The following is an 18,840-nucleotide window of genomic DNA, read 5'->3' as shown; positions in this document are numbered from 1 at the left end:
ATTATTGAGAATGTTCCAAATCGGAGATATTCTACATTCACTGGTGAATGTCAACTCATACCAAATAGATCGGTGGAAGTCCGAATGTTAGATTACATTCCTGCACATTCAGACTATCACTGGTGTATGAGTCGATATCAATCATCGTGGTCAATTCCGGGCAAATGTATATGGGTCAGTGGCAATTAACCTTAAAAAACATCAGTTTAGGAAATACCAGGCAGTGTCTCTTTTCCTTAAAAATCAGTTTTAAGGAATACCATCAGGCAGAGTCTCTTTACCTTTAAAATGCAATAGTGTAAGGAATACCAGACAGTCTCTTTACTTAAAAAAAATAAGTGTGTTTTTGACTTTAAAAAGCATCAATGTAGGTTTTCTTCTGCGATATTTGCTTACGTAAATGAGAGACATAGACATCTAGCACATACAATAAACAACTAAATAAATGTTGAATGAACATTCTCCGGGTTTCGTACCTTCACGGTTAACATATACATTATAAAATCACCGCCAGACCTATTTGTTTTCAATAAGTGTAGTTTCGCATCTGTCAGGAAGGCATAGCTCAACGACCTATTGATCTTCCCTTTATTTTCTTTTTATTTCCCTCCTTTTTTTTTGGTAAATCTAATTTATGATACTATTTGATATTATATTAGAAAAGTTGGAACTTTTGAGTTTGGCATAGTTAATCATTTTCACCTCCTACGCGATCAAAAATTTACATTCAATCCTTCGCTTCCATAATTATTATAAAAAGTCGTATGAAAAAGGTAATGTATAATGACGTAATGTACAATATCTTGTATTATTTATCAGTATCTTTACTTTAATGCTGATAAATAATATAAAATGTTTATGAAAGATGTTTCTAATAAATCTTCGAGCTGAACTCTATAATCTGTCTCAACCATAAACATAAATAATAATAAAAAAAAACAATCTAAGCAGTTTTTTATATTTAGTCAATCACTAAATGCTTTAAGTGTGTTAATGAGGTAATGTACAATATCTTGTATTATTTATCAGTATCTTTACTTTAATGCTGATAAATAATATAAAATTTTTATAAAAAAAGATGTTTCTAATAAATCTTCGAGCTGAACTCTATAATCTGTTTCAACCATAAACATAAATAATAATAAAAAACAATCTAAGCAGTTTTTTAATATTTAGTCAAACACTAAATGTTTAATGTATGTTGTTTCAGGCTCTATCATTTGGAATCAGACTATTATGACTGATGAACCAATAAGCACACTTTTCCTCACCCAAGAAAAGCATAATCGAACATACCTCGTCGGTATTTCCCATTCTAACTTGCATTTATTTGTTCCTGAAGACGGGCAACAAGTAGCCATAGCTACGCTGCCGTGCTCTTGGACTGTGTTAATTAAAGTTGCTGGCCCATGGTATTCTTCTAAGACTGGATTTGTTTGGGCTCTAGTCTGCCAATCTAACGATGGTGTTGGTAAGTTCTATAATTATTCTACCCTCATAAAATAATGTTACATGAATGATCCCAAAAAAACTGCAGCTGAGATATATATGGGTGATTCTTTTTAAACATGACAATTCGGACCAAAAAATTTCTTCAAATTTAAAGTGTTCAAAATAATCTAAATTTTTTTTGTATACTTCTTCACACTTATTAATATCTTACAGGCAGCAGTGTAGTTTATTGACATTTACTCGAGAAAATAAAATAGAAATTCATCAAATCTTGAATGCCAGAAAAATGACATATTAGCTTAGAAGTTTAAAAAACAGTCATTTTAAGTTAATAGTAAGTAACTCAACTTAAGCCTTTATGTTAGATGGACCATAAATTGCTTAGATTAATTATTTTTATCCACTGTAGAAAGAATCAAATTTTTTTCTGTTGCTGATATGTACAGAATAAATTTGTGTATAATAATCAATCATTAAATAAATAAATAACTGAGTACATCCAACCATATTACAATCATACATAAACTTGGTATTAGGTTAATATTTGCTTTTCCTCCTTACAGTATTAGCAGTTTAAAAAAAATTCGGTAACGCTTCAATGTCCTGGAATTCATAAACCAGGAAAATAACAGCCAGGATAATGACAAATTCGTCATTTTATAGCATATAGTTTTACTTTAATTTAATATTTTGGCCTAAGACGTTTACATTCTGCAGAAAACAACAGGATTTCTTAAAATAACTCAGATAAATCTATGTAGTTTATGTTATTAATGATTTCAAGAAGCCAGGAAAATGACAACACAAAAACCTACCCATCTTGAAAAATTTTTTGAAATAGATTTTGAACCAGAAAATTGGTTCTTTATTCATGCAACAAAACATGTTCATATAGGAGGGTATCTAATCAATCTATTAACATAAGATACTGATTGCTGGCTCGATCTATTTTGGTTATAAACCAGTAAATAAAAGTAGCCAGGAAAATGACAGATTTCCTTGGGATAAACAAATTATTGACAGAAAAAATTATTTTAAACGAAGTTTTTTGTAAATAATACTCTGCGTATATTCTGGAAATGCTTACACTGGTTGAGATAAAAAAAAATTAGATATTGAAAAATTTATGGGAAGTTTTGAAGCTAGTTATTATTGGAAACATTGTTTTTGACATGCCAGAAAAATGACATCATGAAGTTCAATTAAATCTTTTAACTATACAAAACAGTCAATGCTAGTGCAAAGTCATTTTAAAATGCTAACAGAAATGCAATTTATTAAATTTTTTTTTTAAAAAAGTTCTTTTAGTGTTATAGTTTTAGATCTTGGAGCAAGGGACAGTGAATTGTCATATTTCGTGAGTATCATCCATATACTTGATAATATAAAACTTCATTTACTTCAAAAACTATGATATGGTTCGGTTTATTTTATTGATTCACGTATTAAAAACACCAAAAACAAATTAATAACTAGACTAGATCTAGCACAAATCTTCATTCCTCTAATTAAATATTTTAAAAATAGTTTATACAGGTTATAACTTTCGCAATTACCTTAACTTTATTTATTAAATCAGAGTTCCATCGAAAAACGATGATTATTTAGGGTTCCGTAGCCGGAAAAAAATGGAGAAGCCCTGGTGTTAAGTAATTCCGTATTCATTATTTTGTTTCAGATGCTTTCACATTTTTTGAACGAAATCTGTTAGATTTCTCAGAGAGCGATGAGGATTTAGAGAACTTAAGAGTGAATTTTAAACCTATATTCAGGTAAGTTAGATTTCATTGCAATTAAAGTGAGATTATTAAGTGTCTACAACTGTTTAAGTTTCCTCATGGAACTTTTTTTGCTGGAAACTTAAATTTCAAGGTGGTGTTTTGCTATTTAATTATGTATAAAAAATTCAAACTTTATATGTATATATAAAGTTTATATGTTATATATAAGTATAAAGTGTATATGTTATATATAAATCCCGTTGATTATATATTAATTTACTAAGAGTTTTATTCTATATTTTCTGAGAATTAATTACAGTAGATCATTAAAGTTACCTAAATCTTTATAATAATTATATTTTGTTTTACAGGCATTATAATTGAATATTTTTCGATTTGATATTTCTGCTATTTTTAAGTTATCAGCAAGTTTTTACTTTACCTTTATATTTAAAATTAGATTAATATGTGCAGCAATATTTTAAGGTAAGAAATCAGACACAAAAATGTACTATATATATATGCCTTTTTACTTTAACGAATTTTGCCTTTTAATTGGATTTTCAGCTCTCAAAATGTGTGCAGGTAGCTAGATTTTAAGTGTTATGGTCTCTATTACATTCAGACCCGGGAGTGGTTTGAATTATGAAGCTATGAAATTAATTATCAGAATTAATAGGCAACTTAGATATTAAAAAAAAATCTATTATATCTTTTTATATAATTTGCACGTGTTTTTTTAAATTTAAATTCCGGAGAACTATAAAACTTCTTACACACAATAAATAAATAAATAAACCAGATACAATTGGCATTTGTTATGTATCATTGTTTATATTCATTTGACATTATATATTTTTTACTGCTATTTAATTTTCGATAACTAATAACTTTGTACTCGAAGCTTTGTAAATTGTTTATTTATAAAAGCAGGAAAAAAGAAAACACAATAGAAAAATTTTTCAAATATTTTAAAAATAAAAAGTGTCATAGATTTTTTGTAATCCGATTATAGATTTTTTAACTTGCTTGGGAAAAAAATCCCCATGAGTAACTATTTCAATTCAAGAATATTAATAACGCAAGACAATAGCATTCAGTAAATTTAATAAGCTTTCTTCAAAGTCCTTTTACATAAATTCTCAAACTACAATAAATTTTAAATTCCAAACACTAAAATTTTAATATGCTATAAAACTAGCAAAACAAAATAAAATCCAATTTATATATTTTGAACTGTAATCCCAAGCGTTTACAGTTAAACAAATATCTCTTCACGGAGCTTAGTTGCGAACAATAACATAGTAAGATGATGAATATAAACAAACAGAACATTTTTCTGCGCCATTCTTTATTTTTAATATTCTAATCTTTCCCCACTGGAGTTCAACCTCTTGTTCGAAATACTGTTTGTTGTTCTCTGTGGGAGGCAATTTTTATTTAAGTACACGTATCCGGAAGAATGAGCTTGAATTTAAAATTAATAATCCAGAGATGGCTGTTGAATTTCGGTGTTCTTAAGGGTACAAGGGACCTTGAAAACAAATTTTTTAAGTTTAAATCCTACATTTATGAAATTTACAACATTTACTTATATCACATTTAGAAATCTGTGTAAAAAATTTTATGCAGATTACTTCAGTAGTTTCAAAAATATTGAACTTTTAAAATTTTAAAATAACGAAAAAATTTTAAAGTTCAAAACATCCCATGCGCAAATAGTATGATTATAAATATGCAATTTTTTGGTAAGATACTTGTTTCATACCTATAAATAAAAGTTAGCATCATTCATTAACTAAATATTTTGCATTAGCCAAAAAAATTAAATTTGAAGGAATTACACTGAAAATTTTCAAAAATTTTATTAAAAAATAAATATTTAATGTCAAAATATTTTTTTCACTAAGTTTTTACACAACCAAACATGCTAACTTTTAATGGTATATAGTTAAGGTATCTGTTTGTAAAGTTTTAACACAAACAAAAAAAAATTGAGCCGCTTGGAACATTTTGAAAAAGTAAAATCACTAAAAATTTTATTTTGAGAAAAAAACATTTTTATTAATATATACTGTTTAACATTTTTATTTTTGTTTTAATACCTTTTAGTTCATAATATTAATATACACCAACTTTCATCATTAGTTTTTAATTAAAAATTTAAAGAAAAAAAGGTTTGGATATAATTCTACATCGACATATATGGAAGTATGTAAACATATTATGTAAACAATTATTGCATAAAATGATTTTTTTTTAAAATCCTCCAGGAATGTAAGTAGGTCCTTCTTGTTTTATTGATTTTTTATCATTAGAAAGTTTTTTATATTTTTTTGAGCTTCTTTCCAATTTAAATTGTTGAGAAGATTTACGTTTTTGTTGATATGCTCTACGATTGTCGCGTTTTTCAGCAATTGTGAACGAGTTGTTGTGGACAGCATTTGGAGCATTCATTTTCATCGTTTCCACATAACCAAAATTGTATTCACTAACTGCAGCTGTTATTGCCAGTTCTAGTCTTTTTTTCGAGACAAATGTCTCCTTTGGACATTTGCGCCAGATGCAACTATGGATGCTTTCGTTGGTATTTTGGGTTTGGGCAGAGGTACACCGCGAGAGCATGGCATCAGACGCAAGGCGCTGATACACTGGTAGTATTTTCTCCACAATTTCAGCCGAAAGACTAGTTTTCATCAGTTTGTGGGATTTTGGTGTTTTATTCATGGCTTTTGCTCTTTTGTAAAAGCACCATGAATATTCACCATCGGGACAATTGAGGCTTGCTGTCAGTGGACATGCAGTGAAAAAGAGTTGCGTACACTGATGCTTTCATAAGGGGCATGTTAGGAGCACAACTAACAATTGCTCTTCTGAAATAATTTTGCAACTTTTTAATTGTTGCCTCTGTTAATTGGCCCCGTTTTTTACCCCCGAGTGTCACTTTTTTGAGGCGCCATTCCTTCACTTTATTTCTAAGTGCTGTACCTAGTCTTTTGGCGACATGGTTTACACAGTCTTCTTTTTGAACTTCTGTGTCTCCATACACTTTATTTTCATTGAGATACTGATGAGTTTTTGCATCTCCATCAGATAAAACAGTAGTGTATCTCATTTGGCATTCAGATATGGATCTCTGCCATAGCATGAGAGCACCTTTCATCTCCATGCTACCAGAAGAACCTTCAAAATTCTTCTGGCATAATGCTAGATGGGAAGCTTTCCAAAAAGCAAACTCGGCGGAATCCTTTCCTAAGTGTTTTGCTGTGATAGTGCAGTCATGGCAGTATTTGGAAAGAAGTTCATAGTCAATTATGAGTCCTGTTAATATGTCCACTACAAGGCCAATACCATAAAGAGAGGTATGACCCCTTTTATGCCATGTCCCATCATAAGAGACATTAATATCAATGATGGCACCGGCTTTCAGTGAGGGATTTGCTCGAACATGAGCTTCCCGAACTGTTTCACGCGAAGCACGTAGCATATCAGCTTTAACAATGTCATTTTTTTTGCACAAATTTTCCATACACCGTGAAAATACTCTTTTGTCCATTGTTTTCATTCCCAGAATCGATGAGAAAGTCTCCATCGCTGCATATCCTTTCCCTACAGCTAGGAAAGCAGACACTAGTTTTGAATTGATGTCAAACTTTTTCCCAGTCGTCTCACTCGCACTGGTAAAAGTTGAACCAAAACTCTTTTTGCAACTTTCACACGCTAACTCTAGTTTAGTTGCATATCCAAAAGATATGTCCTGTTCTAACACCTTCAATGTACATTCATTGCATTCACTACAATTCACATTTTGCAGTAAAGTAGCTAAGGAGGATATATCAATGAAGTTATAATGTGTAATGTTATTAGTATCACTGCTAGCTTGTGATTGTAGTAGGTTTGAATTCACAAGCTCCCTTGATTCACTAACTGCAGAATTATCCAGGTTTTCTTCCATCAAATCAGTGACAGAAGAATCTTGTAAAGGTTCATTCTGAGCCCATCTCAGTTTTGCATTTTTAGATGCAGCACGTTTCCTTTTTGTCATTCTTCCTTTAGGTTTCCTCCATTTAGAGGAAATTGCATCCATTATTGAATAACAAAATTTAATTAAAATGTAACAAAAACAAAGAGAAACGTAATGAAACAATTAATAACGTAACAAAAACAAAATAAGATAAAACAAAAAGAGTAGCTTTGAAAAAAGCTGTTTTGAAAATATTGAAGAACTACACGCTAAATAACGGCAATAAAAACCAAATAAAAGCATAAACAAAATCAATCTATCAACTAGACAATATGCTGCCACTTTTAGTTCGACAAATACAATATAAAAACTAAATAATTTGAAGATTATCTGCAATAATTAGCTTTTAGCTCGAAACGAAACTAAAAATTCGTCTGCCGTCAACTACTGACTTCAGCACTTTCATGAGTAAACAAAGGGGCGTGGCCTCATGAAAATGCTAATATCTCGGTAAAAAATGGTCCAATTTAAATAAATTTTTTTTTGTTTGAAAGCATATGATGTCTACTATCCAAATATATAAAAATCAAAAATTCGATATTTTGATCATTTTTATCGAATTTCAAGGTCCCCTGTACCCTTAACAATTTATTCTCTTGCAGAATTTTTATACTGCAAAGCAGAATTAATATCGCTTGATGTGTTTATCAGGTACAGGTAGTTAGTTGTAAGAAAACCTCTTTCAGCATTGATTATTTATTATGAATATACAGCAGACACTTAAGTTCAGACAGTTAAGTTTCATTGATTTTTGATAGCAAAAATGGTCATTAACATCAGGAAGTTATTGATTATTCCGTTGTAATGTTTTATTTCGATCTCTTTTCCGGAAATATTTTCTATTAATTCCCACTCGTTTTTATTTTATTTTATTTTATTTATTAGGACACGCGAATATCGAAATTTATCTTTAAGTAATCACTCTTCGAAACTTGATTCGTGACTATTCAATCACTTTTCAAAAGTTACAACTACGGATTTTCACATTTTTTTAAAATTACGATTTTTTTTAATATGGTATAACTACACACGAATATTGAATTTCAAGTATTTAAGTATTCACCTTTTTGATGGGCTAGATTTGGGATGATTCCCTCTTCGATTCAAAAAGAGTTGTTTCTCGCTTTTTAGAAAGTTATTACTATGGATTTTCACGTAGTTTTTAAAATACCGAAATTTTAATACTGGAGTTAATTATTTTTTAATTAATAATTAATTAATAAATAAGAAAAATTTGCTGTCACACTTCTTGTCGCCCACCCCCTAGTCACAAATTGCACAATGTAGCGAGCATTTTTCTTCCCTTTCATGCGTGACAGTATTTGTAGACGGTCCCTAATTGATGATAGAAAACGAAATTATTAGTATTTGAATAGCTAAACCTCTTAATGAGTTGACCATGAGGAAATTTATGAGGAGTTTTTTTACTCAAGTTTTTAAGTAAAAATAATTTTAAAATAGTGAAATATTATTTTAAAATTATTTTTACTTAAAACCTTAATATATTAAATTTTCCAACTTCGTGCTCTGGTGTGAAGAAATTAATGGCTTACATCAGTGCTCCCCAACCTTTTTATCACCGCGGACCTGTCAACGTTTGATAATTTTACCGCTGCCCGCTTGGGGGGGGGGGGACGTTGATTGTTTGTATTTTAAATTATTTTGATTTATTAATTTTAATTTAATTTTATTTAAACATGCCTTCAAAATAAAATGCAATTACACTAAAAAATAAATTTAGAGTGATTTAACATTTTAACTTACTAGAACGATAGAACCCTGAACTAGTTTCTTTGTAATAAGACGGTTCCATCTGGGGTAAACGTTTTAAAACGTTAAAAAATTTATGTCACTACCTTCGGGAGCCCCTTTTTTTAAATTAATAATATTTTAATGGAACACAGATATTTTTAATTTTTGGTATAAACCTAGGAATTTAAATTCAGTTTCAATGAAATGGGCGGCCCGATACCATTTGATTCACGGACCGGTACCGGTCCGCGGACCTGGGGTTGGGGAACACTGGCTTACATAATTAACAAAAAAGTATATGTATCTTGATTTCAATGAATCAGTTTAATATTAAATTTATGAATCAAATTGTAATTCATTCTGCAATCATTCTCATTTTTTAAAAGGGTATTTGGTAAATTTTAAAATTTAAAGGCATAATTACATTTATCTATGTTATTCCGAAAGACGAAATAAATAGGTGAATAACATGAGCAACATAAATAAAACAGTGTCTATGCTAGAATCAGGTTTCTCTGTATCAATAATTTAATCTGAATTAACTAATCTGAATAGCTAATAACGTTCGAAAATATCAACTTAGTTAACGTTCAAATGTCCCACTATATTCTCAGGATGGTTTTTTTTCCCCTCATCGCTTTAAAAAAGTTTGCTAAAAATAGCATAACAGTGCAAGTTAAAGGTAGTAATTGTGCAATTTAAATGATTTTTTTTTAAAGCAGAATTATTTACTCAAATTAATGAAATTAATCCAGTCATATTCTGCTGTCGGAATTAATATTCTGCTGATTTGAAAAAAAAGTGCCTGCGAAGAAAAAGTGGCAGTACTTTTCTATTAAAATTCGATCGGTATTTTTTTCAAATTCACTTAGGCTTTAAAAAAAATTAAAACTGCTTAGTTTTAGATTTAAATTCAAATTTTCTTATTAATTACACACCTACGGGTAAAATTGAATGTTTTATTTTTCTAGAAAAAAGCCATTAACAAAAAAAAATTAATTTTCACTTTTTCTTAAAGAACTACATCCTTTTGAAAGTTGACAACCAATAGGTTTAACGCTGCTTTAAACTATGTCTAGCGGTGATCATCCTTAATTTTCTCAGAGGGAAAAAAAACTGAAGAATTTTGACTAACTAAAATCAGAATTAATATTCTTTTATTTTTAAGAAAGAAATTAATGCATTGTTTTAAAGAAAAGAAAACATTATAGATTTTCTTTTTATTTAAACGTTTCGAGTTTTAAATTTTTGTTTTTTATGATGCTAAATATTATTGAAACAAAATAAATCAAATTAACGAATTTCAGTTCAAGGTCACTCGGTCACACCCATTTCTTTTCTTGACTAGCAAGCAACATTCCATTTGTTTCCAATATTCGACACAATCATATGAATTAAACTTCATTCCACTGCTTCGAACATCGGTTATGTAAATTTCAAATTATTTTCCTGTCTAAGTTGTCTTAACTAGTCCTTGAACTTTCACAGAAAACGGAGCTACAGAGGTTCGATTGATCTCGCCTGTGACGTCACGACAACTCCGGATTCTCTGGTTCTCTCGTGGGCCGATATGGTTACTATGGTGACGGCCCAAGCACCTTTTCATCACTTCCATAAGACGTGGGAGCAGCGTTTTTCAAGCCCCCTCGGATATGTCACGTGAGTCAAACAATTTCATTTTACTTTATCTTTCTCAGAATCGTTTGCAAATCACTTCCTCATCGTCTGATATATTTTTAATTCCTTAAGTGAAAAGAATATTGTATGTCATAAAATCTTTTATTAAATAGCCATTGAAAACAATGAAAGTTCCTTCTGAAATTAGAATCACGGGCATTTATTTAGAACTTCCGCATATCTTCTTAATTTTGATTTGAATATTTGGACAAAATATTCAATGATAGATGGTATATAATATAGTTTTTGATATTAATTGTTTTTTTTTAAATCATTAATTATTAAAAAATTATGAAGATCACTGATTTTTGTTCTTAGAGGCTTAATTTAGCACAATATGACCAACCAAAACTTGATTGTAAACTTCGCTAATAAAAATTTTCGAATGTTTTATGTATCTTATTTGCGTCAATCAAATTGCAGTAAAATTATTTGCTTATTATTATTTCTGATTACATGTTTTTAATGGGAGTGTTGTTTTTATTTATTTATGTGATTATCATCATATAAATACTATCTAGCATTCAATTTATACGCCGTAAATATTTCGGTTTTTAATTTAAGTTTTCTGAAGCAATTTTTTGTGAAATTTGTTATAAAAACGTTACCAAATTCTGTCTAATTTCGATTGAGAGGGGATTAAAATATCGAATAAAAATAAACCAATTTTATTACTGTACGAATCTTGATGGCGATTCTAATAATCGCCTTTTTCCTTTTTTTTTCTTTTGCTATCAAACAGGGCTTTTTATTTTTAATCAGAGATCTCCCTTCAATTGTTCGTCATGGTTTGATAATATTTTTTTTATTTTTTTTTTAGCTTATACATTAATTTTCGATTCCTGACACATAGGCTTTTTTTTATTTCATTAATTACAACGAAACTAAAACTATATATTAACAGATATTCTAACTTGCACTGTTTTGAGAAAAAAAAATTTTAGATGTTGCAAATTCGTGTTTTAATGTATGATCGTTACTTTAATTTCGTTTTAACGTTATACTGCTTATTTCTGTAAACAGAGTGACGGATCATGAATTAGAGTCCCCTTGCCGTCAGGCTAATCGTGGAAGATTTTCCTCTCTATGAAACACAAATGTAGTTCCGTCAAAAAACTCCACCGCGAAGGCAAATTTCTCCCAATACTTGATCCAGGCGTTCTTTTGTCCTCTGGTGCAGGTTCAAAATTACAAGACTACAGAAATGAACATTGGTGCACATAAGCTCAAACGTGCCTCGGTTGTTCAACGACGGTGATAAAAAAAATATTTTATAATAATCTGAACAATTGTTATTTACAATTATTTTTTAACGATTATTTCACAATTATTTCTTAAAATCTTTCTTCATTTTTTAAATGAATCTTATAATTTTTACCACGTTGCGAGAAATGTTTCAAAAGAAATGCTTTGCATTAATAATATAAACAGTTTTTAATAGTTTAAAATTTTTATTTTTGGAAAAGTGACCATCGTAAAAATGCTGTTACTAACCAGAAGCAAACTTTTTGTCTTGCATCTTTCGAAATTGTTTTCTGTGTGTATTTTTACATTTTTGAGCGAATGAGTATTTCTCTTAATACACAACTTTTTTTAATGCTTTTTTGGACAACTGCATTATTGAGAGTATGATTTTACGAAATGCAATTTTATATGTGCCTTTTCTGAAATAATAACTATAATAAAATGTTTCAATTTTAATGCAGGAGTTTAACCACAGGTTATTTCACTGGGTCTAAGTCCACTCAAATTGCTGTTGCAGTTCAAGAAGGTTCTAATTCTACGGTGAGAAGCTTTCACAAATATAAATATAATCATAGCACTTACAAGGGAAACTAGGGAAGTGTGACTCGCCAATTTTGAAATAAACTAGTGGGATGTATGACTTATGAGGAATAATTTTAGGGGGCAACATTCGTTTCGGCCCATAGAAGGTCCTGTGAAAGATAAAAAATAATTCAATATATAGAAAAATCGGTCTTTTATTACTTCAATGCAGACTATTAGTTATTGTAATTGTCTCATACTCCAATTAATTATTAATTAATTGGTTAATTAATTGATTTGCTTACTAACAAATTAATTAGCAAATTAAGTATTTGATCATTAATTATTAATTAATTAATTATTAATTAATTGATTTGTAATTACATACTCCAATTAATTTGGAAAAATTTTTGGAGAAAAAAAATTCTAAAAATTTGATGTCAATTTCTTTTTAAATTAACCTAACAGGTTTTTCTGAAAAACTACAGATATATAAAATTTTCGAAATCCATTTTGACAATAAATATGCATTATAAAGTACGTGAAAGTACCACGAAATTAATTGGAGTATGAGATAATTACAATAACTAATAATCTGCAATGAAGTAATAAAATACCGATTTTTCTATATATTGAATTATTTTTTATCTCTCACAGGACCTTCTATGGGTCGAAACGAATGTTGCCCCCTAAAATTATTCCTCATAAGGCATACATCCTACTAGTTTATTTCAAAATTGGCGAGTCACACTTCCCTAGTTTCCCTTGTTAGCTGAGATAAAAGGCGAAAAACTATTTTATCAAAACAACAATTTTGGAGCTGACGAAAGACTATTTCAGTAAAAAAAAACTTTTTTTGAACTGGCAAAAATTCTAGAATGGTCAATTTTCGTGAATCATTCAAAATATAATTGTATTTTTTTTTTTTAATACTTTATATAACTTTTATGTATCATGCTCAAAAAAGAGAAGAAAAAACAGACCATTCTGAATAACTTTTGATCTAATGATCGGATCTTCACGTGTAGGGCTCAATCTTAATGGGTCGAGGGTGTGACCTCAAATATGCTAATTAATAAGTAAAGATGATATTTTAAGTTACGAAATCAAACACACAAACGTACTTTGTTTGAATTAACATGCCTTTTTTTCAACGGATTCAGATTTTTGACTCCCAAAATATAGGGTGTAGCCAAATCTGAATAACATGGTCCCCATAGTTTGGTCAAGAGAACGGTCCAAAGTTTGAACCCCTAAATGTTAATTTTACTTTTTGCGTATTTAGCCATATATCAAAAGCTTTATAATTGAATTTAAAAATTTTTGCAAAAAAATTTAAAATTCGTTTATCCAAAGACAATTCTATGCGAAAAATGAAGTCGTATTAAAAAAAAGTCGTACATTTAAAATTTGATTTCTCAGGAGCTATTCAACCAATTTCGCTCGAATTTTGTATTTTACCATGTATAATTCTTTGAAATGAAGCGAAAAATTGTATACCTTACAATTCAAAATTTTCTCTGCTAGTATTAAATAAAATAATAAATATTTACTAAAAGCTATTTTTTTCATGGATTTATTTTTAGGTAAACGAATTTCACATTTGTTTGAAAAATTTTTTCATATCGCTTAAAAAGTTCTTGAGATATAATAGCGAAATAAGCAAAAAGTACATTTAACATTAAGGGATCCAAGCTTTGGAGCGCTGTTCTGACCAAACTACGGGGACCATATTTCCACGATTGCTACTAACTCCTATATTTTGGGCGTCAAAAATCCAAATACGTCAAAAAAAAGGTATGTTTATTCAGAGTAAGTACGTTTTTTAGTCTGATTTCGTAACTTAAAAAATCTTTTGCACCAATTAATACCCCCCCCTACGTCACTTGCAAGTATCCCATTAAGGTAAGAAGAAAAACGTGAAACCCAAACTATTTAGTTATCTATTTATTAAAAAGTTATACCCGGATGCCCCCTTTGGGGGCGGGACGGGGTTTAGCAATAAATATTTATTAAAAAGTGGGATAGTAATCCCTTTCTTTATTTCATTTACCACTATCTAATTTAAAATAAAAATCGCGCAAGCATACTCAAATCAAATATTGATCAAACAAATACTAATCAATATTTGTTTTAATTTATAACATTAAAATGAAAGCTAAAACAATTTTGTTACATTAAACCTTCTCCATATTGATGCGTCAACTTAAGATTATTTCTCCATTAATAAATGCCCCAGAAAAAGTAACTTGTTCGCTTTATTCAAAAAGCTCTTCATATGGCTCTCTCGCATTCGAAGATTTTTATTCTTCCACAAATGGCACATGTGATTATTTTGGCATTTGTTCAATTTTGACTTAATTCAACTTTAATTATTATTTTATCCAGTGAAAATCTACAGCTGCATCTAATCATTTTATCGTTAACGATAGATGTTTAAACAGTAGACAGAATAAGTTATTTTTAATCGATTGTAAACGTTTGATGATTATTCCAAAAATTACTATCCCGAATAACGAAACTGAAATACATAATAATCAAATTATTTAGTAATTGTGTTTTGTTTTCGCTAGATTTACCAGTGCAAGCATTTTTAATTAATTTTAGTTAAAGAATTAATGAAATTAGGTAATTTTCCGATTCAATCTAGGTTAAAGTTAGCAATGAATTTTTGTTTTGTCTTTTCTTTTTCATAATTATACCTCGAACATTGCTATTACATATTTTTTGCCAACATTGCACATTTGTAATTTGGGTAACAAATTATTAAGGTGACCCTTATTTGCTCATTGTATAGTAAAAATAAACGAAAGATTTATATTTTTAGCATATTTGAATAAAATGAATTTCTAAAAATAAAATCATATCAAAACACACCATAGTCCAATGCACTACATGTGTTACATTTACATCGCCTCGTCGAAACATCTTATTAGTTCAATAGTTGTATTATACACCTTACCATTATTGCGTAATTTTTATTTTGTAAATTAAGAATGGTATATAATTTTCAAATGATGTTAATTTATTATTTTAAGATTCACCTTATTGAAAGCAATTATTATTTAAATATTCTGTTTTTTTTGTAAAATATGAATAAAATGAATTTCTAAAAAAAAATTTACAATATCAAAAAACACAATAGTTGAATGCAGATTACATTTACATATTTACATCGCCCCATCGAAACATCTTATTAATTCATAGGTTGTATTACACCTTACCATTATTGACTAGATTTTATTTTGTAAATTGAGAATGGCATATAGTTTTTAAATAATGTTAATTCATTATTTTAAGATTCATCTTATTGAAAGCAAGTAATATTTAAATATACTGTTTTTTTTTTGTATAATATTGATTGAATGAATTTTTAAAAACAAAAAAAATGAACAATATCAAAAAACACAATAGTTGAATGCAGATTACATGTTACATCGCCCCGGCGAAACATCTTATTAGTTCATAAGTTGTATTATACACTTTACCATTATTGCCTAATTTTTATTTTGTAAATTAAGAATGGCATATAATTCTTAATTAATGTTAATTTATTATTTTAAGATTCACCTTATTGAAAGCAATTATTATTTAAATATTCTGTTTTTTTTTGTAAAATATGAATAAAATGAATTTCTAAAAAAAAATTTACAATATCAAAAAACACAATAGTTGAATGCAGATTACATTTACATATTTACATCTCCCCGTCGAAACATCTTATTAATTCATAGGTTGTATTACACCTTACCATTATTGACTAGATTTTATTTTGTAAATTGAGAATGGCATATAGTTTTTAAATAATGTTAATTCATTATTTTAAGATTCATCTTATTGAAAGCAAGTAATATTTAAATATACTGTTTTTTTTTGTATAATATTGATTGAATGAATTTTTAAAAACAAAAAAAATGAACAATATCAAAAAACACAATAGTTGAATGCAGATTACATGTTACATCGCCCCGGCGAAACATCTTATTAGTTCATAGGTTGTATTATACACCTTACCATTATTGCCTAATTTTTATTTTGTAAATTAAGAATGGCATATAATTCTTAATTAATGTTAATATATTATTTAAAGATTCACCTTATTGAAAGCAGGTATTATTTAAATATACTGTTTTTTTTTGGGTTTTTTTTTTGTAATATATGGAGAAAATGAATTTTAAAAAAAAAAATGAACAATATCAAAAAACACAATAGTTGAATTCAGATTAAATTTACATCGCCCCGTCAAAACATCTTATTAGTTCATAGGTTATATTACACCTTACCATCATTGACTAGTTTTTATTTTGTTAATTAAGAATGGCATATAGTTTTTAAATAATGTTAATTTATTATTTTAAGATTCACATTCTTGAGAGCAAAAATGGATCTTCAATAGCTGAAATGAAATTGGGTGAGCAGAGAGTAGTTTCTATCCAGAAACTTTCTGGAGCCGAAGGTGAAAGAGACGCTCTACTAATTGACGCTGTGAGTAAAACTTAATCAGTTCTTAGACATTTTTCGCTACACTTTAAAATTCAAATTTTTCGAGGGTATTCAGTTTGTGCATATCCGCTAAAATGTTCTGCATTAGTTTTTGTTGAACTAATGTTGGCATCTTCATAATAATTATAATCTTCAGGGTTATAATCTATACTAATTATAATCACTCAGTGGATGGAGTGTTAGCCTCCCAATGAGTTGACCCGGTTTCGAATCCCAGCAATCGAAATCGAATCCCGATCGAAACGAATTCCGCACCCGGCTCGAGCTGGCTACAGTGCTGACGTAAAATGTCCTCAGTGGTAGGTGGATGATAGGTTATAATTCCCTAGCCATCAGGCTAACCGTGGGAGAGTTTCCTCTCCGTGTAACGCAAATACGGGTTAGTTTCTTCAGAAAGTCCTTCACGAATACTGGATCCAAGAGTTCCATTGTCCTCTGGATTGGGTTCAAAATAACAAGATTGCGGAGTTGAACATTATTAGTCGTAAAATTGATTTAGCTGTTCAACGACGGTTATAAAAAATCTTCAGAAAGAGTGAAAGATTTTTCCATCTTGATAAAATAATCAACACAATATTACCAGCTTGAAACATACTTTGCTAATGCACTTTACTTATGATTGGTGAAGCGATTTTTCCTTTTCTTACTTAAAACAGGGGAAAATATTTAAAATATACTTTAAGGAAAATCGAAACGGCAAAACCTTCAAGTAGTATTTTTAGCTAAACCTAGTTAGGCTTTATGACCTCTTTGCTTGTGTTTTATTCAATTTACCCTGAAAGGGATTATGAATTACAAAATATAAACTAATATATTAAAATAAAATAATGTACTGAAAGGGGAATCATAGTGATGACTAATAAAAATATAATTTCCTTGAAGCGGATGTGGATACAAAAAAAGTTTGGCTTTTAGTCTGAAAATAAACAATATTTCATATATTGTAAAGGATAAGGAATCGTACGAACTATTTATTCATATCCAATTCAATATATATCTTACCATAAATATAATTTAATAACTATGAATTTTGTTACCATTTTTGTTTTGTTTTTCCTTTTTACCTCGTTTAAATATTAATTTGCAATCCCTAATATGTAAATTTTTTTGACAAAGATTCTACAAATAAATTTAATTTGTAGTCATTGTGCAACTATCCTGTGTAATCTATATTCTTCATTTTTTTTTTATAAATTAGTATAAATTGTTGACATAACTTAATTTATATTCCCTTTTGAAGGACATGGATTATTTTTATAACTATGTCTGAAGCTATATTTTAATCAATTTTATTCGCTGTCTTTCTTTCGCCACTGTCAGTATCTTGTCTTAAAAGTTTTGCGGCAATAAATTAACTTTAAGACAGGCCGACGGGGAGTGAAAAATAAAACGATGTCTTTTTTCCGCTTAAGAGGATTTATTTTAGTACAAGAAATTTATTTTTTTAAGTAAGGCTTTTATTGCCAGTTTGAAAATATTCGAGTTAATCCTGCACTATACAAAAAATTAAACTTTACTGAGAGTTTTTAAAAGGATTTTTGAAAGTTGAAGGAGTATTGTACTTCAAAATATAATGTCCTTTTTGAAGTTAATAAATAATGAGTTCTCGAGAATGTTTTTAAGAAAAAGGGAAAAAAAAGTTTAAAAAAAATAAACTTAATGGATAAAATTTTTATTTCTATAAGCAAATTTGTGTGTGTGTCTGTTTTTTTCCTTTTGTGCATTTTAAATGAGCAGTTATGACGCACGAGAAATGCAATGTAATGTATGAGAAATTTTGTAATTAGTTGGATTTACTTATTTTTATATAATACACCTCAAAAATGAATAAAAATTAATTACGGCGTTAAAATTTAATTCTGTTTTACTCTCTTGAAATTTATTTTTTGAATGTGGTTTATACTTAAAGTGGTCACAAGCAGTCAAAAGAAGAAAAATTCCCCA

The 18,840-nt window shown here is 28.9% G+C and overlaps 2 protein-coding genes across 5 annotated transcripts in view; one reads left to right on the top strand and one right to left on the bottom strand.

Annotated features, from left to right (window-relative positions):
* LOC107455557 (uncharacterized) overlaps window positions 1-18,840 on the top strand; it is a 98,748-nt gene that overhangs the window by 58,488 nt on the left and 21,420 nt on the right. For all 4 annotated transcript variants that reach the window (XM_087164138.1, XM_087164141.1, XM_087164139.1 and 1 more), the window contains exons 4-8: window positions 1,211-1,471; window positions 3,131-3,224; window positions 10,438-10,608; window positions 12,333-12,411; window positions 16,753-16,878. In XM_087164138.1, the coding sequence (XP_087020264.1) occupies window positions 1,211-1,471; window positions 3,131-3,224; window positions 10,438-10,608; window positions 12,333-12,411; window positions 16,753-16,878 (731 nt within the window). The remainder of the gene's footprint in view (window positions 1-1,210; window positions 1,472-3,130; window positions 3,225-10,437; window positions 10,609-12,332; window positions 12,412-16,752; window positions 16,879-18,840) is intronic.
* Window positions 5,928-7,452, bottom strand: LOC147809446 (uncharacterized). Its single transcript, XM_087164142.1, has one exon. It carries the CDS (start codon window positions 7,258-7,260, stop codon window positions 5,935-5,937), a length of 1,326 nt encoding a protein of 441 aa, XP_087020268.1. The 5' UTR covers window positions 7,261-7,452; the 3' UTR covers window positions 5,928-5,934.

The sequence above is a fragment of the Parasteatoda tepidariorum genome, chromosome 5 (assembly GCF_982258835.1).
Source record: "Parasteatoda tepidariorum strain Cologne lab strain chromosome 5, Ptep-v5.0, whole genome shotgun sequence".
NCBI classification, from domain to species: domain Eukaryota; kingdom Metazoa; phylum Arthropoda; class Arachnida; order Araneae; family Theridiidae; genus Parasteatoda; species Parasteatoda tepidariorum.
Note: the sequence above shows the minus strand (reverse complement) of the source record. Positions and strands in the feature narration are given on the sequence as shown.

Coding starts and splice junctions, on each gene's coding strand:
- LOC147809446 (XM_087164142.1), bottom strand. CDS start 7,260: ATGGATGCAATTTCCTCTAAATGGAGGAAACCTAAAGGAAGAATGACA.